The following is a 24,691-nucleotide window of genomic DNA, read 5'->3' as shown; positions in this document are numbered from 1 at the left end:
ATGAATGGTCTTGCAATTGCTGATAATCATGATGTTAATGAAAATGACAATCATCCGCATGTTTTCGAAGAAAGGCTAAAAGCTAAAGGAAATAGGAGGTCTCTAACACTTTTACCTATAATAATTGGTGCACATGCTTTACATCGACATGCGAAGGCCTCTAGTGGTGCTGGTAAAGATTGGCATAGTGGTGGAGGAGAAAAAGCAGGAGTAGGAGGTGGATTTCAGAGTAGTGGAAACATTGTTGGCGGAGGAGGAGGAGGAAGAAGAGGAGGAGGAGGAGGAGGAGGAGGAGGAGGTAGTGGTGGAGGAGGTGGTGGTGGAGGAGGTGGTGGTGGTGGTGGTAGTGGACATAACGGTGTAGGTGGCGGTGGTGGTGGTATGGCTGCTGGGGGTGGTTTTAATTTTGGGTTTAGAGGTGGAATAAGAGCAGGATTTGGGGGAAACAGGGGTGGAAGTGGTGGCACGAATGTTGGTGGAGGGGCAGGAGGCCATGTCGAAGGTGTTGGTAGTGATGCAACTAGTACAAGTGGTAGTCTTGGTGGAGCAAGGAGTAGTGATGGAAAAGCTAGTGATACTAGTAAGAGTGAGGCTAAAGCTGGTTTTGAAGGTAAAATAGGTGCAAACACAGGAGTAGGGGGCGGATTTCAGGGTAATGAAAACATTGCTGGCGTAAGAGGAGGAGGAGAAGGAGGAGGAAAAGGAAGAGGAGAAGAAGGTGGTGGTGGTGGTGGCGGTGATGGTAGAGGTGGTGGAGGAGCAAGTGCAAGTGGCGGTGGTGGTATGGCTGCTAAAGGTATAGTAGGAGGACAAGGAGAGGTTGGTGGAAATAGTGGTGGAAGTGGTAGCACTAGTGTTGCTGGTAAGGTAGGAGGGCAAGGTGGAGGTGTTGGCAGTGGTAGTATTGACACAAGTGGTACTCATAGCAGTGAAAAAGATAATGATGGAAAAACTAGTGCTACTAGTAAGGATGAAGTTAAAGTAGGAGGGCAAGGAGGTGGTGGTAGCGGTGGTGTAGCTGGTGGGGGTGGTTTTAAGTTTGGGTTTAGAGGCGGAATGAGAGCAGGCTTTGGTGGAAATAGTGGTGGAAGTGGTGGCACTAATGTTGGTGGAGGGGCTGCAAGCCATGCCGAAGGTGTTGGTAGTGGTGCAACTAGTACAAGTGGTAGTATTAGCGGAGCAAAGAGTAGTGATGACAAAGCTAGTGATACTAGTAAGAGTGAGGCCAAAACAGGTTTTGAAGGTAAAGTAGGAGGACAAGGAGAGGTGGGTGGAAAGAGTGGTGGAAGTGGTAGCACTAGTGTTGCTGGCAAGGTAGGAGGGCAAGGTAAAGGTGTTGGCAGTGGTAGTACTGATGCAAGTGGTACTCGTAACAGTGAAAAAGGTAGTGATGAAGAAGCTAGTGCTACTAGTAAGGGTGAAGCTAAAGATGGGTCTAAAGGTAACATAGAAGGACAAGGAGGTGCAGGTGGTGGTGGTGGTATAGTTGGTGGGAGTGGTGGAAGTGGTAGCACTAGTGTTACTAGTGGAGGTGATGGAAGTGGTATTACTGATGCAAGTAGAAGATTTAGTCATAGTGGCAAATTTAGTGCGTCTCAAAATAATGAAAATAAATCATCTCATCAGAGTGAACACAAAGCTACTTTTGAAGGAAATTTTGGAGGAAAAGGAAAGGTCGATGGAAATAGTGGTGGAAGTGGCAACTCTAGTGCTTTTGTAACATTCCGAAATAGGGCCTAAACGGAACAGTGGTTGCGAAACCATAAATTCAGGGTAGAAAAAAAAATTATTTTATTATTATTTTGAGGTTCATGGTATGATTACATGATTGTGCGAAAATTTCTTGATAAAATTCTATGCATAAAGTGCTTAAATTGAGGTTAGGGACTAAATCGAATAATTTGCAAAACTTGTATTCTAGAAGTTTTAGTATGAAATTATTTTGGAATATTAATTAGGAGATCTTAAATGGTAATTTGACCAATTTTAAGTTCATGGACAAAATTAGGACATGGAAGGAATTTTTGAAAAGTTTAGTAAGGAGGGCATTTTGGTCATTTGGTTATTAACATTAATAAAAGGTAAAAGATGATAAAATTGTATCATCTTCTTCAAGTTACCAGCAGAACCTTACCTCTCTCCATAGCTGGGGTTTCTTCAACTTTCAAGCTTCATAGTAAGTGATTCCAAGCCCGTTTTAATGATCTTTACGTTTTGAAGTCCCTAGCTCGATAAAGCTTATGCTAGCAATAATTTAAGTTAGGAATCAAATTCGGAAAAATACCCATAGGTGAAATTTGTGTATTTTGATGTTTTATGATGGAATATGAGGTTTTAAATTATGTTAGACAACTTGTGCTACTTGGTTTTAAGTGAAAGCAGTAAAAGGCTTAATCGGTAAAAATACCTAATAGTCATAAGTACATGTTAGTGTGTGAATTTGATGTTGCCATAGAAGGAAAAATGATCAGCATGTCATAAAACATAAGAAAATAGGATGAAGTTTAATTTACGAGCCTTGGGGCAAAAGTGCAAATATGTGAAAGTTTAGGGGCAAAATGTAATTTTGCCAAAGTTTGAGTAAAGGGTTGTTTTGATAAATGTTGATATTAAATAAGCTAAATTTGCTATTATAGATCAAGAAGAGCGAAATTCGAGAGTAGATCGGGAAAAGAAAAAGTAAAGGACTAAATTGTAAAGTTTAGTCACATGTTGTATCGAGGTAAGTTTACATAAATAAATGCAATATTCTTTTATTTTACATTATTATTGTCAATTTCCAGCATTTATATATTTATGTTATGAAAATATTTAAAGTCGAATTTAAGGTGAAGTGACAAAGGAAAAGTGTTAGAAAGCCGGTTGAACCCTAGGAATGTTAGGATATTAGGGTTGATGATGATGTAATGAAATGAGCCATGTAAGTCCATATTAGAAATATGGCTTTGGAGACAGGATTGAGCCATGTAAGTCCATATTATATATGGCATTGGAGACAGGAATAATTCATGTAAGTCCATGTCAAAGACATGGCATTGGCGAGATAATATTGATGAGCAGAGAGCGACCCTAGTATCCTTAGTATTCCGAGTGGTTCAACGGGTCAGGATACGAGTTAAATTACAGTGAATTAACAGCAAGGGAAAAGTAGATTATATTTATGAAAAAGGAAAGGTCAGGTAAGAAAGAAGGTAAGGGAATAAAGAAGAAGATAGAAATTGAGAAGTAAAGAAATTTATGATGTTAGATGATATTATGCATAATTATCCATTATGTTGAATGTTGTGATTTATTTGCTTGTAAGCTTACTAAGCCTAGCGCTTAATCTCTTTATTTTCTTCTTCTTATAGTACTTATCTAGCCACTCGGGGATCGAAGGAAACGTCGGAGGCCGATCACACTATCAAAGAAATAACTCGGTATAATTAGATGTTTTGTTTTGTGTATGGCATGTATAGAAACTTAGCTACTTTTGGTATAATATGAGCAATGAATGATGTGTAAATACTTGCTAGTGATTAGCTAATAAAATAGCCGATGATATACATATTTATTAATATGTATGATTGATTGATGATTATCACATGAAAATTATGAAAAATGTGAAAGTAACCTAAAAACAAATTCAAGTAACAGAAATGACGTAACTTTGAAAAATCACTAAAAATTGTAAAAAACTAATTAGAAGGTGTAATTTATATGGTTAGAATCCTTGTTAAATCTAGTTTTTATAGAAACAAACGGTTTAGTCATATGAATTTTGTACAGGAAGAAACATGGCTCGTAGTAAGAAGAGGTCAGTGTAGTTGAGTTTTGAAATAGGGGAAACTTTAACTAATAAACTGTACTAATTGGCCAAGTCAAAAATTCTAGAAAAAAATTAGTAGATAGATATATGAGTCTAGTTTCAGGAAAAATTTACGGATCTTAATTTCGAGTTTCGAAACTCAAGATATGAATTTTTAGGCGACTACGACGCAGAATGGCAGTACATTCGAAAAGCTTAAATAAATAATTTAAACCTATTTAAGTGATAGATTAAGTTTAGTAATGCCTCGTGCTCGATTCTGAAACAGTCTCGGGTAAGGAGTGTTACATTTATTGGTATCGAGCAGGTTTAGTCGATTCTCGGAGCAGTTAGTGTGAGAAAAGTCTAGCTATACATGCCATACTTGTATTTTGATAGTGTGACGACTCTGACGATTTTTTAAATATTTTGTTTTATAGTAATGGATCGGGCGGCCGGTGATGATGATGTAGAAAGTAATGCTTTGCTTCCACGGAAGGGCAGCGCCATCGAGAATAGGCCAGTAATAGTTGATCGGGAGGAGTGACTCGAGAAGCTCTCTTAGAGCTTTGAATGATTTGTTTGCCGAGTTCGTTCGTGCACGAATCCGTGATTAGACCTCCACCCCTCATGATTCTCGGGCTACCCATGTAGCTCAAGCTTCCCGATCCACAGTGCAGTGGTAAGAGAAAAACCACCAGTTGATAGAATCAGAAACAAAGGCGAAGAGTTCCGAGCAACAAAAGATGATGATGCAGAAAGAGCGAATTTTGGTTAGAAAATACTATCGAGTCTTTGACGAATTATCTTGTACACCGAGGAATGTATGAAATGTGTAGTATCACTTCTTAGAGACTCACCTACTATTGGTGGAAGACACTTGTATCGGTTGTACCGAAAGAGAGGGTCACTTGGGATTTCTTTCGGGAAGAATTTCGTAAAAAGTACATCGATCGAGGTTTATTGACCGAAGAGAAAGGAATTCTGGAATTGAAACAAGGCAATATGACGGTGACCGATTATGAGCGTGAATTTGTCGTGCTCGATAAATATGCTCAAGAATGTGTGTCCACAGAGGCTATCCTGTAAAAGATTTGAGGATGGGTTAAATGATGATATTCATTGTCGGTGGGTGTCCTAGAAATAAAAGAGTTCGTTATTTTAGTTGAGAGAGCACTGTAAGGCGGAGGAGCTATTAAAAGGAAAGGCAAAGTTGAGACAGAGACACAAGATACAAAGAAGAGACAGATGAGCGAGATCATTTCGGGCTACATCCAAGAGGCCCAGAGAGTTTTCTACGGATCTAGCTTTTCGGCGAGGCAATCTAGTCGAGAATAGAGGTAGCAGATTTAAGGATCCGAAGGCTCGGACCACCTCGACTACGAGTGTAGGTAATGTCAGACAGGGTAGATCAGGGTGTCCACAATGTGGTAGACTTCATTATGGTCCTTGTCGCAAGGTGAAAATGTTTGCTATAAATGTGGTGCTCCAGATCATTTTGTACGAGAATGTCCAGAAGTGGCTAGCCGAGAGGTAACACAGAGTGCTAGATCCGGAAATGCTCCTACTAGAGGCAGATCACCGAGGCAACCGGGAGTAGGAGCAAATAATGAGGTACCTTTAGAGATTCGTTGTGAGACCAGATGTTAGAGCCCCTGCAATGACTTATGCTATTCGTGCACGCGAAGAGGCATCCTCCCCCGATGTGATTACGGGTACATTTTCTCTACATGATATTAATGTCATTGCTCTGATTGATCCGGGTTCGACTCATTCTTATGTTTGTATGAAATTGATGCCTAGTATAAGTATGCCTATAGAATCTACAGAATTTGTGATTAAAGTATCGAATCCATTAGGCAAGCATGTATTAGTAGATAAAGTATGTAGAAATTGTCCTTTAATGATTAGAGGCTCTTGTTTCCGGTGATCTCATGCTATTACCATTTGATGAGTTTGATGTGATTCTTGGTATGGATTGGTTGACTACACATGATGTGATAGTGAATTGTGGAAAGAAATTCATTGAGTTGAAGTGTGAAAATGGTGAAATTCTTCGGGTTAATTCGGAAGAGTCGATAGTTTATTTCCATAATTTCATTATGTCGCTCGAAATGTTTGAGAAAAGGGTATGAAGCTTATCTTGCTCTTGTGTTAAACACTAAAGATCCGAATTGAAAATTGAATCGATTGCTGTGGTATGTGAGTTTCCCGATGTGTTTCCGGAAGAACTACCAGGTTTGCCTCCTGTTAGGGAAGTTGAGTTTGGTATTGAGTTGATTCCAGGTACCACGCCCATTTCTATTGCTCCTTATAGAATGGCTCCATTGGAATTGAAAGAATTGAAAGCTCAGTTGCAGGAATTAACAGATAAAGGCTTGGTAAGACCCAGTAGTTCACCATGGGGTGCACCAGTGTTATTTGTGAAAAAGAAAGACGGATCGATGAGATTATGCATAGATTATCGGCAACTTAACAAGGTAACAGTAAAGAACAAGTATCCATTGCCTAGAATTGATGATTTGTTTGATCAATTGAAGGGAGCTACTGTGTTTTCGAAGATAGATTTGAGATCCGGATACTATCAGTTGCGAGTTAAAGAGTCAGATGTCCTGAAGACTGCTTTCCGGACTAGGTATGGTCATTATGAGTTCCTTGTGATGCCATTTGGCTTGACTAATGCTCCTGCCATTTTCATGGACTTAATGAACCGAATTTTAGACCATACTTAGATAAGTTTGTAGTTGTGTTCATTGATGATATTTTGATTTATTCTCATGATGAGGCCGAGCATCTTGAGCATTTGAGAACAGTTTTACAAATTCTGAGAGATAATCAGTTGTATGCCAAGTTCAGCAAAAGTGAGTTCGTTACGAAGTTGGTTTTCTTGGACATATTGTCTCAGGTGAAGGTATTAAGGTTGATACGAGTAAGATTTCAGCCATTGTTGATTGGAAGCCTCCTAGAAATGTATCGAAGTTAGAAGTTTTCTTGGTCTTCTGGATATTATAGGCGATTTGTAGAGGATTTTCCATGATAGCTACCCGTTGATGAGACTGCTACGGAAGGATGTTAAGTTTGAATGGGTGAGAAGTGCCAACAAAGTTTTGATAAGTTAAAGGCATTGTTGACGGAAGCTCTATCTTAGTACAGTAGGAACCGAGTAAAGAATTTGTGATTTCTGATGATGCATCCTTGAATGGGCTCGGTTGTGTACTCATGCGGGAAGGAAAGGTAATTGCTTATGCCTCTAGACAATTGAAGCCACATGAGAAAAATTATCCGACACATGATTTAGAGCTAGTTGCTATTGTATTTGCATTGAAGATTTGGAGACATTATTTGTATGGTGAAAGGTGCCGGATATTTACCGATCATAAAAGCTTGAAATACTTGATGACTCAAAAAGATTTGAATTTGAGGCAAAGAAGATGGTTGGAATTGCTTAAAGATTATGAGTTAGTGATTGATTATCACCCAGGTAAGGCAAATGTAGTTGCTGACGCTTTAAGCAGGAAACTTTTATTTACATTGCGAGCTTTGAATACCAATTTAGCCATGTCAGATGATGGTTCTATTTTAGCTGAATTTAGAGCTAAACCGGTATTTCTTGAAGAGATTTGTGAAGCTCAGAAAGATGATAATGAGTTACAAGCTAAAAGAGTTCAATGTGAGTCAGGCATAGAATCAGATTTCTGGATTGGTTCTGATGGTTGTTTGATGTTTAGAGACAGAATTTGTGTACCAAAGAATGATGAGCTTATTCGGAAGATTTTACAGGAAGCACATAGCAGTTCTTTATCTATTCATCCAGGCAGTACAAAAATGTATAATGATTTGAAGAAATTGTATTGGTGGGTAGGAATGAAAAGAGATATTTCAGAGTTTGTTTCTAGATGCTTGATTTGTCAACAGGTAAAGGCCGAACATCAGGTACCCTCAGGATTATTGCAACCTGTGCTAGTTCCGGAATGGAAATGGGACAGAGTTACTATGGATTTTGTGACAGGATTGCCGTTAACACTGAAAAAGAAAGATGCAATATGGGTTGTGATTGATAAGCTAACTAAGTCAGCTCATTTTATCCCAATCCGTATGGATTATTCACTTGACAAGTTGGCCGAGTTATACATTTCAGAGATAGTTAGACTACATGGAGTGCCATTATCGATCATTTCAGATAGAGATCCAAGATTTACTTCACGGTTCTGGAAGAAGTTACAAGAGGCTTTAGGTACGAAGTTGAGTTTTAGTACGGCTTTTCACCCTCAGACCGATGGTCAGTCAGAGAGAGTTATTCAAGTACTTGAAGATATGCTTAGATGTTGTGTATTAGAATTTCAAGGTAGTTGGGAAAAATACTTACCATTGGTAAAGTTTGCCTACAATAATAGTTATCAATCAAGTTTGAAGATGGCACCTTATGAAGCTTTGTTTGGACGTAAATGCCGTACACCTTTATATTGGATGAGCTTAAAGAAAGCCGATTCTGGGGTTGATCTAGTTAAAAAACGGAAGAAAAGTGAAAGTTATCAGAAATTGTTTAAAAGCAGCTTCAGACAGGCTGAAGTCGTATGCAGATTTAAAAAGAAAAGAGATCGAATATCAAGTTGGTGACAAAGTTTTTTTGAAAGTATCCCCGTGGAAGAAAGTTCTCAGATTTGGCAAGAAAGGCAAACTAAGTCCACGTTTTATTGGACCGTTTGAAGTGATTGAGAGAGTCGGACCATTAGCATATCGGTTAGCTTTGCCGATTGAGTTAGAGAAGATTCATAATGTATTTCATGTGTCTATGCTACGTCGTTATCGTTCAGATCCGTCACATGTGATTTCTCGACAGAGGTTGAGATTCACGGACATGACTTACGGTGAAGAACCCAGTAAAGATTCTAGCTCGAGAGGTAAAGCAATTAAGGAACAAAAGTATTGTACTTGTGAAAGTACTATGGAATAGACATGGGGTAGACGAGGCTACATGGGAACCCGAAGAGGCTATGCGAAAACAATACCCATATCTCTTCACAGGTAAGATTTTCGGGACGAAAATCCCTAAAGGGGGGGAGAAATGTAACATTCCGAAATAGGGCCTAAACGGAACAGTGGTTGCGAAACCATAAATTCAGGGTAGAAAAAAAAATTATTTTATTATTATTTTGAGGTTCATGGTATGATTACATGATTGTGCGAAAATTTCTTGATAAAATTCTATGCATAAAGTGCTTAAATTGAGGTTAGGGACTAAATCGAATAATTTGCAAAACTTGTATTCTAGAAGTTTTAGTATGAAATTATTTTGGAATATTAATTAGGAGATCTTAAATGGTAATTTGACCAATTTTAAGTTCATGGACAAAATTAGGACATGGAAGGAATTTTTGAAAAGTTTAGTAAGGAGGGCATTTTGGTCATTTGGTTATTAACATTAATAAAAGGTAAAAGATGATAAAATTGTATCATCTTCTTCAAGTTACCAGCAGAACCTTACCTCTCTCCATAGCTGGGGTTTCTTCAACTTTCAAGCTTCATAGTAAGTGATTCCAAGCCCGCTTTTAATGATCTTTACGTTTTGAAGTCCCTAGCTCGATAAAGCTTATGCTAGCAATAATTTAAGTTAGGAATCAAATTCGGAAAAATACCCATAGGTGAAATTTGTGTATTTTGATGTTTTATGATGGAATATGAGGTTTTAAATTATGTTAGACAACTTGTGCTACTTGGTTTTAAGTGAAAACGAGTAAAAGGCTTAATCGGTAAAAATACCTAATAGTCATAAGTACATGTTAGTGTGTGAATTTGATGTTGCCATAGAAGGAAAAATGATCAGCATGTCATAAAACATAAGAAAATAGGATGAAGTTTAATTTACGAGCCTTGGGGCAAAAGTGCAAATATGTGAAAGTTTAGGGCAAAATGTAATTTTGCCAAAGTTTGAGTAAAGGGTTGTTTTGATAAATGTTGATATTAAATAAGCTAAATTTGCTATTATAGATCAAGAAGAGCGAAATTGAGAGTAGATCGGGAAAAGAAAAGTAAAGGACTAAATTGTAAAGTTTAGTCACATGTTGTATCGAGGTAAGTTTACAGTAAATAAATGCAATATTCTTTTATTTTACATTATTATTGTCAATTTCAGCATTTATATATTTATGTTATGAAAATATTTAAAGTCGAATTTAAGGTGAAGTGACAAAGGAAAAGTGTTAGAAAGCCCGGTTGAACCCTAGGAATGTTAGGATATTAGGGTTGTGAGATGAACGAAATGAGCCATGTAAGTCCATATTAGAAATATGGCTTTGGAGACAGGATTGAGCCATGTAAGTCCATATTATATATGGCATTGGAGACAGGAATAATTCATGTAAGTCCATGTCAAAGACATGGCATTGGCGAGATAATATTGATAGAGCGAGAGCGACCCTAGTATCCTTAGTATTCCGAGTGGTTCAACGGGTCAGGATACGAGTTAAATTACAGTGAATTAACAGCAAGGGAAAAGTAGATTATATTTATGAAAAAGGAAAGGTCAGGTAAGAAAGAAGGTAAGGGAATAAAGAAGAAGATAGAAATTGAGAAGTAAAGAAATTTATGATGTTAGATGATATTATGCATAATTATCCATTATGTTGAATGTTGTGATTTATTTGCTTGTAAGCTTACTAAGCCTAGCGCTTAATCTCTTTATTTTCTTCTTCTTATAGTACTTATCTAGCCACTCGGGGATCGAAGGAAACGTCGGAGGCCGATCACACTATCAAAGAAATAACTCGGTATAATTAGATGTTTTGTTTTGTGTATGGCATGTATAGAAACTTAGCTACTTTTGGTATAATATGAGCAATGAATGATGTGTAAATACTTGCTAGTGATTAGCTAATAAAATAGCCGATGATATACATATTTATTAATATGTATGATTGATTGATGATTATCACATGAAAATTATGAAAATTATGAAAAATGTGAAAGTAACCTAAAAACAAATTCAAGTAACAGAAATGACGTAACTTTGAAAAATCACTAAAAATTGTAAAAAACTAATTAGAAGGTGTAATTTATATGGTTAGAATCCTTATTAAATCTAGTTTTTATAGAAACAAACGGTTTAGTCATATGAATTTTGTACAGGAAGAAACATGGCTCGTAGTAAGAAGAGGTCAGTGTAGTTGAGTTTTGAAATAGGGGAAACTTTAACTAATAAACTGTACTAATTGGCCAAGTCAAAAATTCTAGAAAAAAATTAGTAGATAGATATATGAGTCTAGTTTCAGGAAAAATTTACGGATCTTAATTTCGAGTTTCGAAACTCAAGATATGAATTTTTAGGCGACTACGACGCAGAATGGCAGCACATTCTGAAAAGCTTAAATAAATAATTTAAACCTATTTAAGTGATAGATTAAGTTTAGTAATGCCTCGTGCTCGATTCTGGAAACAGTCTCGGGTAAGGAGTGTTACAGCTTTTGCTGGGGTAGAAGGAAAAGGTAGAGGGGATGCTAGTGTTAATGCATATGCAAATGGTGCTCATAGTAGCACAAATATTAATGATAACAAAGCTAGTGCTAATAGTAAAGATGAAGTTAAAGCTGAAGCCGAAGCTAAAGCTAAGGCTGAAGCCGAAGCTAAAGTTGAAGCTGAAGCTAAAGCTAAAGCTGAAGCTAAATCTAAGGCTGAAGCCGAAGCTAAATCTCATGCTGAAGTTGAAGCTAAAGCTAAGGCTGAAGCTAAAGCTGAGGCTGAAACTGAAGCTAAAGCCGAAGCTGAAGCTAAAGCTGAAGCCGAAGCTAAAGCTAAAGCTGAAGCCGAAGCAAAAGCTGGTGCTGAAGCTAAAGCTAAAGCTAAAGCTGAAGCCGAAGGAAAAGCTGAAGCTAAAGCAAAAGCTAATGCTGAAGCTGAAGCTAAAGCTGGAATAGGAGGACATGGAAAGGCAAGTGGAAATAGTGGTGAAAGCAGTAGCAACAATGTTAACGGCAAAGTTAGTGCTTCTAGTGAGGCTGAAGCCAAAGCTGAAGTTAATGCTCAAGCTAAAAGTAAAATAGAAGGACAAGGAAAGGCTAGTGGAAATGGTGGTGTAAGTGGTAGCAATAGTGTTGATGGTGGGGCTGAAGGGTATAGTGGAGGTGGTGGTGGTGGTCACATGCATTTTGGTGGCGGTGGTGGTGGTCACATGCGTTTTGCTAGTGGTGGTGGTGGAAGTGGTAGCAGTAGTGTTGATGGTGGGGCTAAAAAGCATGGTGGAGAAAGTGGTGGTGGTCACATGCAGTTTGGTGGTGGTGGTGGAAATGGTAGCAATACTGTTGATGGTGGGGCTAAAGGGCATGGTGGAGGCGGTGGTGGTGGTCATATGCATTTTGCTGGTGGCGGCGGTTTTAAATTTGGTTTTGGAGGAAAAGTAGAAGGGCGAGGAGGGTTAGGTGGAAGCCACTAATCCCCAATCCAAACAAAGAAATTTTAATTACTAAATATATCCTTATAGAAAAAGAGGATTGGTTATTTGTTAATTTTTTTTCAGTAAAAAAGAATTTTAATCCTACATCATGTGTGAAAAATTTGTAATACATATCTTCCTAATATCAAAGTCAATATTTATTACATAGAATATATTTTGTACTTTTCACTTAGTCCTAAACTTATTATATATTATAAAAAAACCTCATTCTTTTCATTGTTACTTTGTTTCATGTTTTTGTTTTAATTATGTCTATACATATTTTATGTCCATAGAATTTTCCATTACATTTCTATTATATTAACTCGAGAGATTATATATTCAATTAACTTATTATTGCATATTTTTTTCTAATATTTTGAAATATATAATTCTTTAATTAAAAGCATAATATTTTTTTAAATACAATGAAATATATATTTAAAACATGTAAAAATGTATTTTAAAATTTATAAACCTTTGTTTTATTTCACATGTTCTTTTATATTTTTAAATATACAAAACATAGTGCGCAACGAGTTTATCATTGTTACATAACTTTCATAGATAATTATTCCAGATTTGGATATGTTTACCTATTACACCGCAAAAAGTGGAACTTTTGAAAAATTAAAGAGTTTTCTGCAGAAGTGGAGAAACAATTTGGTTTATCAATTAAGACACTTAGATCTAATTGATATGGCCGGGCCGGGCTTGGGCCTATCATTTTTTTCTCGGGCCGGGCTTGGACAAAATTCTAGGCCCATATTTCGGGCCAGGCCGGGCCTGGGCCTTGAAAACGGACCGAAATTTTTTTATGGGCCCGGCCCGGCCCGACCCATGCACACCTCTAATCCCGTTGACTACATCTAGAACTCCACAATTGAATGGAATGATAAAGAGAAGGAGCAAAACATTACTTGACATTGTTCGTTCAATGTTAAGTTATTCATAACTGTCAGTATCCTTTTGGGGATATAATCTACAAACAACTTAATTGCTATATTCTAAATGATGTGCCAACCAAGTCAGCACCTAAAACTCCATACAACATGTGGCACAACAAGAAGCTCAACCTAAACCATTTTAGGATATACGGATGTCCTAAACATGTACTAGATAATGATGCAACGAAGTTGGATTTACGGACAAAATTTAATTTATTAGGCTGTTCTGAACTACAATTGTCGTCACCTGAACTTACCATAAACTAAAATTTGTGTAGTCATTGAACCTTTCGATATCAAACCTCATTGCCATCTTTGAACGTGTCGATCTACAAAAGCTAAACCAAACTTTGTTACCAATCTGTTAGGGATCGACCCATATATGCAACGAGAAAATAAAAGTAAAAGTAGAGAAGATTAAACACATAAATATTTACATGAAAAAATTCCTTCGAAAAAAGAGAAAAAAAAAACCACAGGCAAAAAAGACTTCACTAAATGAGAAAAAACTTGAAAGAGTACAAGATGGAGATAATCTGTAATGGCCTAAATTCAAGGTTATCGGAACAATGGTTTCGTAACCATAGATCTGATTTAAAGAGAAATTTATTTCAATATTTTTGCTTGAAAATTTATATGATAGGAAAATCGTATGAAAATATTGATAGGAAAGTTTTATCGATTTAGTGATTAGTTAGAAAAAGAAATTATTGAAGAAATTGGGTAAAATAAGGTATCGGGACCTCTATCTCGTAAAACCGAGTCAAAAATAATTTTATAAATATTTATGAAATGTTATTAATGTGGTATTAAAATTTCGTTAGGAAATTTTAATGTTTGGGTAGTCAATTAAATGAAAAGGACTGAATTGTAATAGGTGTAAAAGTTGCTAGAGTGATTAAATAGCTTATTAGTCTAATCAGAAAGGATATAAAAGGAAATTAGACCCAAAAGTTATTTGGGCTTGACGGCAAGGGTATGAAATCAGCAGAAAAATTGATAAATTAAGGGTAAAATTGGAATATTGCAAAATTAACTAAATAAAACTAGGACTAAATAGGAAATATCTAGATTTCTCTTCATTTCTCTTCAATTCCAGCAGCTAAAAACGCCATAGGAGGGTTCTATAAGCTGGTATTTCATAATTTTGCACCAGGTGAGTTAATCCTTGCCTTTTCTTGTAATTTTGTGTTTCTAAGACTTTTACAACTAGATCCTACTATTAAATTCATTAGTTTTTGATTTCATGGATGAAATTTAAAGTCACCATGGTTGAGTGCTGTAATTTTATGATGAAATAGAATGAAATTAAAGCTTTAATTTGTTTATGAGATGATTTTATTAGGCAATTTCAATGGAAATTGATTTTGGGACCTAATTGTGAAAATGTTTGGAATTAAAGTCTATTGCTGAAATTCTGATTCCTAAAGGTTGTAAACTAGTTTAAGGTGATAGAATAAAATGTTAATTGAGAAAAATCAGCTCAATTGAGAGGCTAATTGAGTAGGGACGAAATTATCATTTATTAAAAGCTTAGGAGAAAATGGTAATAAACAGCTTGCACTAAAACAGTTTGGACAGCAGCAGTAGACTAACTTTGAAAAATCACCAAAATTGTAGGAATCGAATTAGAAGATGAACAAAATATGGAATTAAATATTATCGAGTCTAGTTTCTCATAGAAGAAATATTGTCAGCAATGGATTTGTAAATTTTGAGATATAATGAATTTTGTGAGACAAGGTCAGAATGAATTCAGGTTCCCTGTTCTGACTTTGAAAAATTATAAAAATTTAATAAAAATAATTAGGGACTTAAATTTATATGTATAGAATTATGAATGAGTCTATTTTAATAGAAACAAACAATAACATCATTTGAATTCTGTATAAAGAGATAATTTATTTTAGTGAAGAAGGGTCAGAACTGTTAGAGAACAGAACAGGGGTGACTTTGAAGAATAAACTGTACTGATTGGCTAAACCAAAAATTCTGAAAATTTTATGGTAAAAATATATATGAGTCTAGTTTCAGGGAAAATTAACGGATCTTAATTTGGAGTTCCTTAGCTCAAGTTATAAATAATTTAGTGACTATGACTCAAATAGACAGCTTTGAATGAACTATAAATAATAGTTGAATTATAGAGAATGTTGCATATGAACATGAAATGTATTAAATTGAAATCCAGAAGATTCAAATACGAAGCTAGATCGAGGAAAGGAAAAAGTTCGGGATTAATAGATTTTTACTGTTTACAAACAAGTATCAAGGTAAGTTCGTGTAACTTGAATTATATTCTGAAATGCTTGAGATTGTATGTTATTGATGAGAATATGATTTGAGTGTTCATTGTATGAAAATTAATGAAACATTGATATATTTGATAAAATGGGAAGAAATCCCGTTTGAATGAAAGGAAAATTCGATGGATCTCTGAAAAGGAATTGACGGTAAAAAGGATCTAGCCCGGACGGGTGATCCTATCTGATATAGCCCTCCGAAGAATATGTGTAAAATGGATTTAGCCGGACGGGTAATCCGAATTAGGGTCCAATTTAGCTTTGACTGGTAATTGATTCAAGCTCTTTATAGTAATTGTCGTTGCGAGGATTTAGCCTGGGTGGTAATCCCGACAATACTCTATGAGTTTATATTGCGAGGATTTAGCTCGATGGTAATCCCATTGCAAGGTTGAGGTTCAGGAGTGTGCTCTCTGAAATGGAAATGTCGCATATGAATATGAATTGACGGACTGGAATTGTACAATAAATGTGTACCTCTGAAAATCCATCGAAATTCCGATAAATTCAACGGGATAAGTATAAAAAAATAACAAGGATATGGAAATTATGATATTGATGAGCTCATCAATCATGGTATATATTATTGGTACATGGAAATTATTGTACTAACTTGAATGTTGAGTTTGTGCATATTAGGGTAATAATGCATTGAATGGATATATGGATGTTTAGTGTATTGTATTGAAAATATTAGGTAAGTATAATTCTTGTTACATGAGCTTACTAAGCACAAAGTGCTTACCCCGTTTCCTTTTTCCCTGTTTTGTAGTGTTAAGAGCTCAGAGGTCAGATTTGGTCGGAGACACATCACACTGTCAACCTCAGGATTTCGGTATATAAAGAAACTTTATTTTGGAAATCAATGGCATGTATAAGCTAACAAAGTAAATGTTAACGTGAAATGAATGTAAAGTTAGCCATTAGTATGGTTAACAAACCTAGTTATAGATATGTGATGACATTATCTTATATAAATGCATGAATCTATCATGAAAATATGTTGAATTGATTTGGTTGATGTGGATTGGTCTCGATTTAATATTACAGGGAAGGTTAGATGTTTATAAAAGGGCTATATTGAATATAAAAAAAAAATTTAATTCGTAAACTCCGGTAATGCCTCGTACCCTATTCCAGCAATGAATACGGGTAGGGGTATTACATAATCTCAACAAACAACCCTAAATCCCAAAAGAACAAATTACTCTGGCTAGAACCCGAAATTCCTCAAAACTCATAAAACTCTCTCAATCTCAAAGATAATGATTAGTATTATTCTAGGTTAAAACAACCCCTTTTATAGGCTAAATTCATATATTAAATATGACTAAAATGACCTAGACTAACTAGAGAATAACTGAGAAACAATAGTAGAGTTTACCTAGGAGAAAAAACTCGATTGAATGGAGAAACACGTCACCACGTTACAACGTTGCATGTTCCTCGTCAATACGCCGTTTTTCGTGTCATCGAGACGTCATGGTCATCTCATCACAATGCCAACTCTTCTGACGTACATTGCACATATTTCAATCATTTAAGGTACGTCAAAGTTTTTCTTCTTTTTTTAATCTTCAAGTTTAACTAAATTAAAATTTTATATTTAACATTTTTATTTAGATATAAAATTAATTTAAATGCATATACGTTAACTACGGTTAACTTAAGAATATCAATATTGTTTATGTTTGTTATCATATATATTTTATTTTATGATTTGATGTATATATAGTTTAATATTCATGGAAATTAATACTTTTTACATTATATGTTTTTAAACTAATAAAATATTTAAAATTACAATATTGTTAAAACGTGTGTTAAATTTTATTTAGTGTTTATAATGAACATTATAAATAAATAATTATTTTAATTTACATTTTGTAACAATTATATATATTTTTCAACTAAATTATATCTTATTGTTTATAATATACATTGTAATTTTTTATTCAATTGTTATTTAAATAATAACAATTTTATATAATATTAGAATAATTCGTATATGGCACGAGAAAAAAACCTATTTTAATCTATTTTAAAACATTTTACCTAGTCAAAGACCACATCAAATCCAATGACTCAAAATCGATGTAAAAATACAACACGTCAACACCTCATCAAATACATGTGATAAATTGCCCTTTTGTACGGATAAATTGCCCTTTAGTCCCTTTTCCACTTCCTACAATTTTTATTTCGTTCATAGCACTTAATACATCAAGCTTTCCATAATTTACACTTATCACCCATAACCGTTAATTATTCATGCAAAATTTTGCATTTATGATATTTCTCAATAAAATTGAAAAACTACTTTTTTTAAAAGTGATATTCATCATATTAATACATTGTATAATGTCATTCTCACGACCAAGAATAATTATTAACTCCTATTTCCTAGTATAAAGTCATTCTCACGACCAAGAATAATTATTAACTCCTATTTACTCAATTTAGTCAAAATTACATTTTAGTCTCCATACTTTTCAAATTTTACAATTAGATCTCTTAAATCAAAATTTCATATTCACAATCATTCTCATAAATTTTCTTTTTCAGAAATCAAATTAATTCATTAAGACTTCATTTACTGCACTTAGTTTCAAATTCCCTCATAATTTCACTACATTAAGTTTCAAAACAGTACCATTTACTGTACTGGAAATTTGAGGTGCTATAGCTCCAAATGTTAAAAATACGTATGTCCATGAGGCCCAACCTTGATGAAGCGTTGCTCTTGGCGAGGTCGCGGGCGACGAAATCTTGTCATGAACAACTAAAGGTAGCAAAACCTAAATAGGTGAGATACTTATAACCAGTGGCAGAACCAGGCGTTAGCAGGTGGACTAACTTCCCCTAAAATGAAATTTTTTTTTATTTAGGATCTTTATAATTTATAAAATTTTAAATTAGTAATAATAAAATTACACTTTAATTACCGCTTTAAAAATTTATTTAATTTTTTAAAAATTATAAAAATATCAAATATTAAAATGATGAAATTATATTTTTATTATCGTAAAAATATACAATTTAATTTTGATCTCAATTTTTCTAACTCTTCCACTGCTTAGAACAATCATCTGTATCCATTGTCACTTTCACCCTCATCAATATCAACCTTTCAGTATTCGCATAGCCATCACCGCTACACCCTAAAATCCCCTCAACTAACCCTTATCATCTATACACCACGATCTCTAAGCTCATCTTGTGACCAAACCCTTCACCTTTAACCCCTCATTATTACCTGAATCCACAAGCATTCAACTCACGAAATACTCACCAGTGAACCCTTAATTCCCTTACCCGTAGCCTTCATTATCATCTCCATTACACACACAACCATCATCACTAGAGCTCAATCACCATTCATCGACATCAAGAACACCACTCTACCTTGAGTCACTAAATCACCGAGACCAACAACAGAAAGCATTTACAATGGAGACTCGTATAACGTACAAAACCCTTGGAACCCAAACCTGTAGCAAAGGAAGAGAGGAATAAAATAACCAAATTTAGTAGCTAAAGAAGAAAAAAGAAGCCTGGAGAGAAAGAAGCCACCAGCTTCGGCTAAGACTTTATGAAAGCCAATTGGGGTCTTCATTTAAGGATACCAACAGTCTCAAAAGAATCATTGACAAGGATGGAGGAATACTAGAAAACCAAGATGATCGAGCGGTCATCAGAGCTAGAGTAAAATCGTCTTGTTTGAAACATTAGTTTAAAGTTCCATCAGTTTTCTTTTGCCGTACTTTCTTTATTTATTTTTTCTACTTTTCACTTTTCTTTGTTTTATTCCATATTATTTCTTCTTTTTCGCAATTCATTCTTTCTTAAGTTAAGAATGTCGAGCACAGCAAGGAGAGGTACCATCAGGGACATGTTATGAGCTTAAAAGCTAAACAACAGAAATGGTGCGTTTTGGCTATAAGTGAAAAGGGGCGCATTAGAGTTTTAGTTTAAAAGGAGCGTTTTGGGACTTAATCAAATGGAGCGCTTAGTCTGAGTCAGCTTATGTAATAACCAACTTTGGAACCGTTATTTTGTTTGTTTGTTTCCATGTTTTCTTCTTTTGTCCTTTTAAACCAATGTCTGTAAACAGCGAAGCAGAATATGAAAATTATGAAATTTGTCATACACACATACACCCTCTCTCTCGTCTTCTCTAATCTTTCTCTCTATTTATTCTTTTCCCTACTTTATATTTTAAAACTTATCAAAGGTATCAGAGATTCCGTTCCTATGGCCGGAGATGGTGTTAAGGTTAAAAAAGGATGTCACTATTTTGCAGCAAGAGTTTCAGAAAATGCAAGGAGAGTTCTTGCAGTTACATGTGAAAATCAACATAAGGTTAAAGGCTCTTTGCAAGGTTTTAAAGATGACTTTAAGGGAGAAATCAGATCTGAACTCAATACTCTCAGATCTAAACTTCATGGATTATTTGAGCAGTATTTTGGCAGCCCAATTTTCTCTAGTAGCATTGATGACGTCACGAACTAACTAAAGTACAACAAAGGCAAGCGCACTTATCAAACGATAGTATAGTTATCGTGAGTCTGGAATATCGTATCCACGAGGACTAAAAGTACTAATAGTTACTATCTTTTTATTATTTAGCCGAATAAATTGAAGGAATTTAATTTTACCTAATATTAACTAACCTAATTACTAAGACGAAACATAGAATAAAGTAGGAAAATATTGAAGAAAACCGATGAGATAGACAATACCCAGGAAAGAATCCATCTAGACTTCACTTATTATTCTAAATCTGAATTAAACGTTTTATTCACTTGACTTGATCCGTAGAAACCTAAATTATATTAATACTCTTTCGAGAGTAAAAATAACTGACTCTAGGTTAATTAATTAAAAATCTCTTTCTAATTAAAATCTCTATCGTCGCATTAACTCGATCTATGGATTCCCCTATTAGATTTGACTCTAATCAGGTAAATTTATGTCGTCCTATTTCTAGGACTGCATGCAACTCCACTCAATTATGTTAGATCTACTCTTAAACAAGGACTTTTGCTCCACTGAATAAGCACATCAATCACGAATTAATATCTAGAAAACATTAAACATGAAGGTAAGTAAACATAATTGAGATCAAGAACTACAAATATTTATCATGTAATTCAGAAAAATCAAAAAATAAGATTTGTCATAGGTTTCATTTTCTCTAGGTATTTAGGTAATTTAGTTCATACTTGGAAAGAAAAACATCTCAAAAATAGGAAAATAACAAAATATAAAGATACGCAAAAGCTTCTAAAGAAATTGAATGGAGATTTTCAGTTTTGAAGGAGATCCTGCTTCTGAGTTGAGTCTGTTAGCGTTCTTCGAGTAATTTCTGCATTTTACTCTGCGTGCCCCTCTTAGGTCCTCTTCTAGTGTGTATTTATAGACTTTAGAATGCTCAGAAACCCTAAAAATTGGGTTTTTTCGCGTAACAGGGAAGCAGGGTGCAAAATTAACACAGGCTGGCACATGGGCGTATGGCGAGCCGTGTGGAAATGCCCAGGCCGTGTGGGTCCTGAAAACAACTCTTTTTACTCGATTTTGGCTTGCTTTTCACTCCTTTCGCTCCCTTATGCTCACCTAAGTATAGAAACATGAATTTAAAAGATTAGGAGCATCAAATTCACTAATTCATATAATAAATCATCCAAATTAAAAATACATCAAGAATGAGATTAAAAACATGTTACTTTTATGGCTTATCAAGCATTGCTACACAGGACCGAGAAAAAAGAGTAATGGGAAACAGACCACCCCTTTGAATTTCCTAAATCACTTGTAGTTGTGAGTCTCCCTAATTCACAAAATTAAGAAAAAAAGTGTCAGATGGGGCTGCACATGATTTGATGGGCCTGATTTCCGAGCTTGGTGGTCTAAACTTGAACAATTTTTTGAAGTCGAGGGAATTTCTAATAATGACAAGGTTTGAACAATAATGCTTAACATGGAAGGAAGAGCTCTGGATTGGCATTATTTTCATGCTCAGAAGCATAAAAGCCTACAAATGCTTAAGTGGCCAGAATATGCCATTAGCTTGAGAGAACTGTTTGGTTCAAGTATGTTTGCAAAACCCATATTCGAGTTGGTCACTCTCAAACAGCAAGGCTTAGTGGAGCAATACCATGATACACTTGTAAGTCTCTTGAATCAACTGAGCTTACTTGAGTTTTGTGCTTCATGCATTTTTACCAGTAACTTAAAATAAGATATAAATTAGTACATGGAGTTGCTTAGACTTGACCTTGGTTGAGGTCTTCCATTTAGCTAGGTAAGTTGAATGTATACTGCATACTTTCTCTAAACAGGGTTTCCTTGCTAGTCCAAACTCTATTTCTTGGTATGTTTCACCAACCACCACAACAATCACTCATAGAAAACCCGTTTCTGATGCGGTCGTTGAGAGCACCAAAAATAACCTATTCCCTGTAAAATAATAAAAATAGAAAAAGAATAGTAAAGGGAAAGTAGGGTCGAATCCTCAGGGATCGGATTATACGAATGCTTGTTTCTCGAAATCCTGGGCAGAATTGTGCCCAAGAAAACCTGCGTTCCTGGAAAAAAAATAGATTTTAAGAATTGATTTTGGAAGCGAAAATAAAATTAAAACAGATTTTAAAGTTTACTGAAATTATGATTACGAAAATAATAAAAATAATAAAAAGAGTTTTAAGTGAAAAGAAATTCTTATGGGAAAGTTCCAGCCTCCAGTTGTCTCATTCCGCCTTGGGCTCAATCCTTGGCTTTCGGATGATCCTTCTTGACTCGAGTAAGCCAGTTATAGTGGAAGAGAACGCTTACGACCACCAGCTCCAAAGATTAGACTTACGATTTTTAGGGAACCTGACTCTAGCCAGTAATCTATGCTAGATCAACGCTTCTCAATGACAAATCCCACGCCATTTTGTCTCTTTGGCTTGCCAACCTCGACGTGATCGATTAACGAACCGACTATGCAATCCTTCTAAAACATACAAAGTGGTGCCTTTGCATATGCTTTGAAAAGCTTACTTTAAGGGCCATGGACTGAGCGTCACCCGTAATCTGAGAAACGATGAATACTTGGCGAGAAGGCTAAGTACTGATTCTAGGCCTCAAGAACCTTTTTGGGGAAATATTGACAACTTTTGGCTAGAAGGGTTTTAGTGGCTCATGATAATTGTGGGAAAGAAAATAAATAAAAATATGGAAAAGAAATTTTATTGAAAAGAAATATGAAAGAACAAAAGACTTTTGGGGGAGAGTGTTTACAGAAAAAGATCCTCCCAAATAGAGTCACTTCACCCCCTATTTATAGTGCTAGGGAGATTCTAATTGAACTTAAATTCTAAAAAGATAAATACATTTAATTAAAGATAAACAAAGATAATTAAAATAAAATCCTAAATTTGAATAATCCTAATAATTATCTTAATATTAATTATCCTAATAGCATAAAATAAAATAGAGTCTTCCAAAATAAAATCTCTTCTATTTGCTTTTAAGTCCTTGTGCCTTCCATGTTCGCACTTTTGGCACCATATTTGTCCCACGTTGCATATTGGCCCATTTAATCTCCAAATTGACGCTTTTTCCCTTGAATTTACTTTTCGCCTCCAATTTAGTCCCTAAAAGATAAAAAGACATAAATAGCTCATATTAGTAGGCTCAAGCTCAAAATAAACACATGATATAAAAACACGTCATTTTAGAGTATTATCAGTTTCAATGCCTAATAATACTGTTCCTGCCAATGACCTTAGTGCCACAAAGGGGTCCTCCAAAGGGATCAATCCTGCCTTGATGAATGAGAGGAAACAAAAGGGGTTGTGTTTTTGGTGTGGTGCCAAGTGTCAAATTGGCCACAAGTGAGTAAAACAGTAGCTATATCAAGTATTGATTGACACACAATCTGATAGAGATTATAAGGAATTCCAAGAATTCACTAAATATTTGGATGATCCTCCCCTTGATGAACAACCTCAAGACTTGGTGACATCCTTTCATGCCATAAAGGGATCCCAAGACCTACACACTATGAGGTTTAAAGCTCTAGTATGAATTGCTAAGGCCATTGTTTTGGTGGATTCTGGCAGTACTCATAATTTTATGGATTTCAAGTTGGTGAGTAAGTTATCATTACCTATCTGTCAGCAGGAGTAGTTCAAAGTGATAGTGGCAGACTGAAGGAGCTTAATGACCAGGAAAACTTGTAGGAATATTCAATTTAAATCTCAAGGGTTCAAGTTTGTCATAGATTTCATGTTGTTGCAACTTAAAGGTTGCGATATGGTACTAAGGATACAATGGTTACTCTCTTTAGGATCCATCATTTGGAATTTTGGCTTTTTGACAATGCATTTTGGTCAAGGTGAAGGTTTGTGTATTCTAAATGGAATTCTTTTGTGCATTCTAAAGGGAATTCTACCTAGCAGTATACAAATCATGTTAGCAAGTTAATCTAATAAGGATCTTCTTATGGCTAATCAGCTTCTATGCCCTTACACTAAACTCATGGTTTCCACAATTCAACTTACATAACCACATCTCCACCTATACAAAAAAGATTTACAAAAGATTCTAAAAGAATTTGTTGATATTTTTAGCACCCTTACTGGCTTACCACCACCAAGGCCCCAAAATCATAGAATTCTTTTGTAAGATGAGAGTGCATTGATTAAAATTAAACCCTACATATATCTTACCGTACAAAAGTCAGAGATAGAAAAGATCATCCATGAGATGTTGCACACAGGGGTGATTAGGGATAGCACAAGTTCTTTTGCTTCTCCAATAGTGATGGTGAAGAAAAAAGGTGGAAGTTGGAGGCTTTGCATGGATTATAGGTTGCTAAATCAGCTGACTATTAAAAATAGGTTCCTCATTCCCATCATTAAAGAACTATTGGATGAGTTAAACCGTGCTCAAATTTTGTCAAAATTGAATCTTCGATTAGGATATCACCAAGTAAGAATGCATGAAGTTGATATCCACAAAACTGCATTCAAAACTCATGAAAGGCAGTATGAGTTTCTAATGATGCCCTTTGGCCTCACTAATGCTCCCTCAACTTCCCAAGCACTCATGAATGCTATTTTCAAGTAGCTCTTGTAAAAAATAGTGTTGGTTTTCTTTGATGATATTTTAGTGTTCTCTATAAATTTGAGTGATCATTTAGAGCATCTTAGAGCAGTTTTTAATATACTAAGGCAACATC

General features: G+C 35.2%; 2 protein-coding genes and 1 long non-coding RNA gene across 3 annotated transcripts; all 3 read left to right on the top strand.

Moving 5' to 3' along the window:
• On the top strand, positions 1-1,740 carry LOC108475301 (glycine-rich cell wall structural protein-like). Its single transcript, XM_053026342.1, has 2 exons — positions 1-229; positions 365-1,740. The coding sequence occupies exons 1-2, from the start codon at positions 1-3 to the stop codon at positions 1,738-1,740; spliced, it is 1,605 nt and encodes a 534-aa protein (XP_052882302.1).
• Positions 1,741-4,229: 2,489 nt separating this feature from the next.
• LOC128290617 (uncharacterized) lies at positions 4,230-12,212 on the top strand. The gene is made up of 2 exons (XM_053026341.1): positions 4,230-4,310; positions 11,223-12,212. The coding sequence occupies exons 1-2, from the start codon at positions 4,230-4,232 to the stop codon at positions 12,210-12,212; spliced, it is 1,071 nt and encodes a 356-aa protein (XP_052882301.1).
• A 3,126-nt stretch (positions 12,213-15,338) lies between these two features.
• Positions 15,339-16,474, top strand: LOC128290449 (uncharacterized). Its single transcript, XR_008280300.1, has 2 exons — positions 15,339-15,432; positions 16,235-16,474. It is a non-coding gene; the product is annotated as an uncharacterized LOC128290449 (long non-coding RNA).
• Positions 16,475-24,691: the final 8,217 nt, after the last annotated feature.

The sequence above is a fragment of the Gossypium arboreum genome, chromosome 3 (assembly GCF_025698485.1).
Source record: "Gossypium arboreum isolate Shixiya-1 chromosome 3, ASM2569848v2, whole genome shotgun sequence".
Taxonomy (NCBI): Eukaryota; Viridiplantae; Streptophyta; class Magnoliopsida; order Malvales; family Malvaceae; genus Gossypium; species Gossypium arboreum.
Note: the sequence above shows the minus strand (reverse complement) of the source record. Positions and strands in the feature narration are given on the sequence as shown.

Coding starts and splice junctions, on each gene's coding strand:
- LOC108475301 (XM_053026342.1), top strand. CDS start 1: ATGAATGGTCTTGCAATTGCTGATAATCATGATGTTAATGAAAATGAC. Junction 230..364: donor AGTAGGAGGTGGATTTCAGA/GTAGTGGAAACA, acceptor ATAACGGTGTAG/GTGGCGGTGGTGGTGGTATG.
- LOC128290617 (XM_053026341.1), top strand. CDS start 4,230: ATGGATCGGGCGGCCGGTGATGATGATGTAGAAAGTAATGCTTTGCTT. Junction 4,311..11,222: donor GCGCCATCGAGAATAGGCCA/GTAATAGTTGAT, acceptor TTCTGGAAACAG/TCTCGGGTAAGGAGTGTTAC.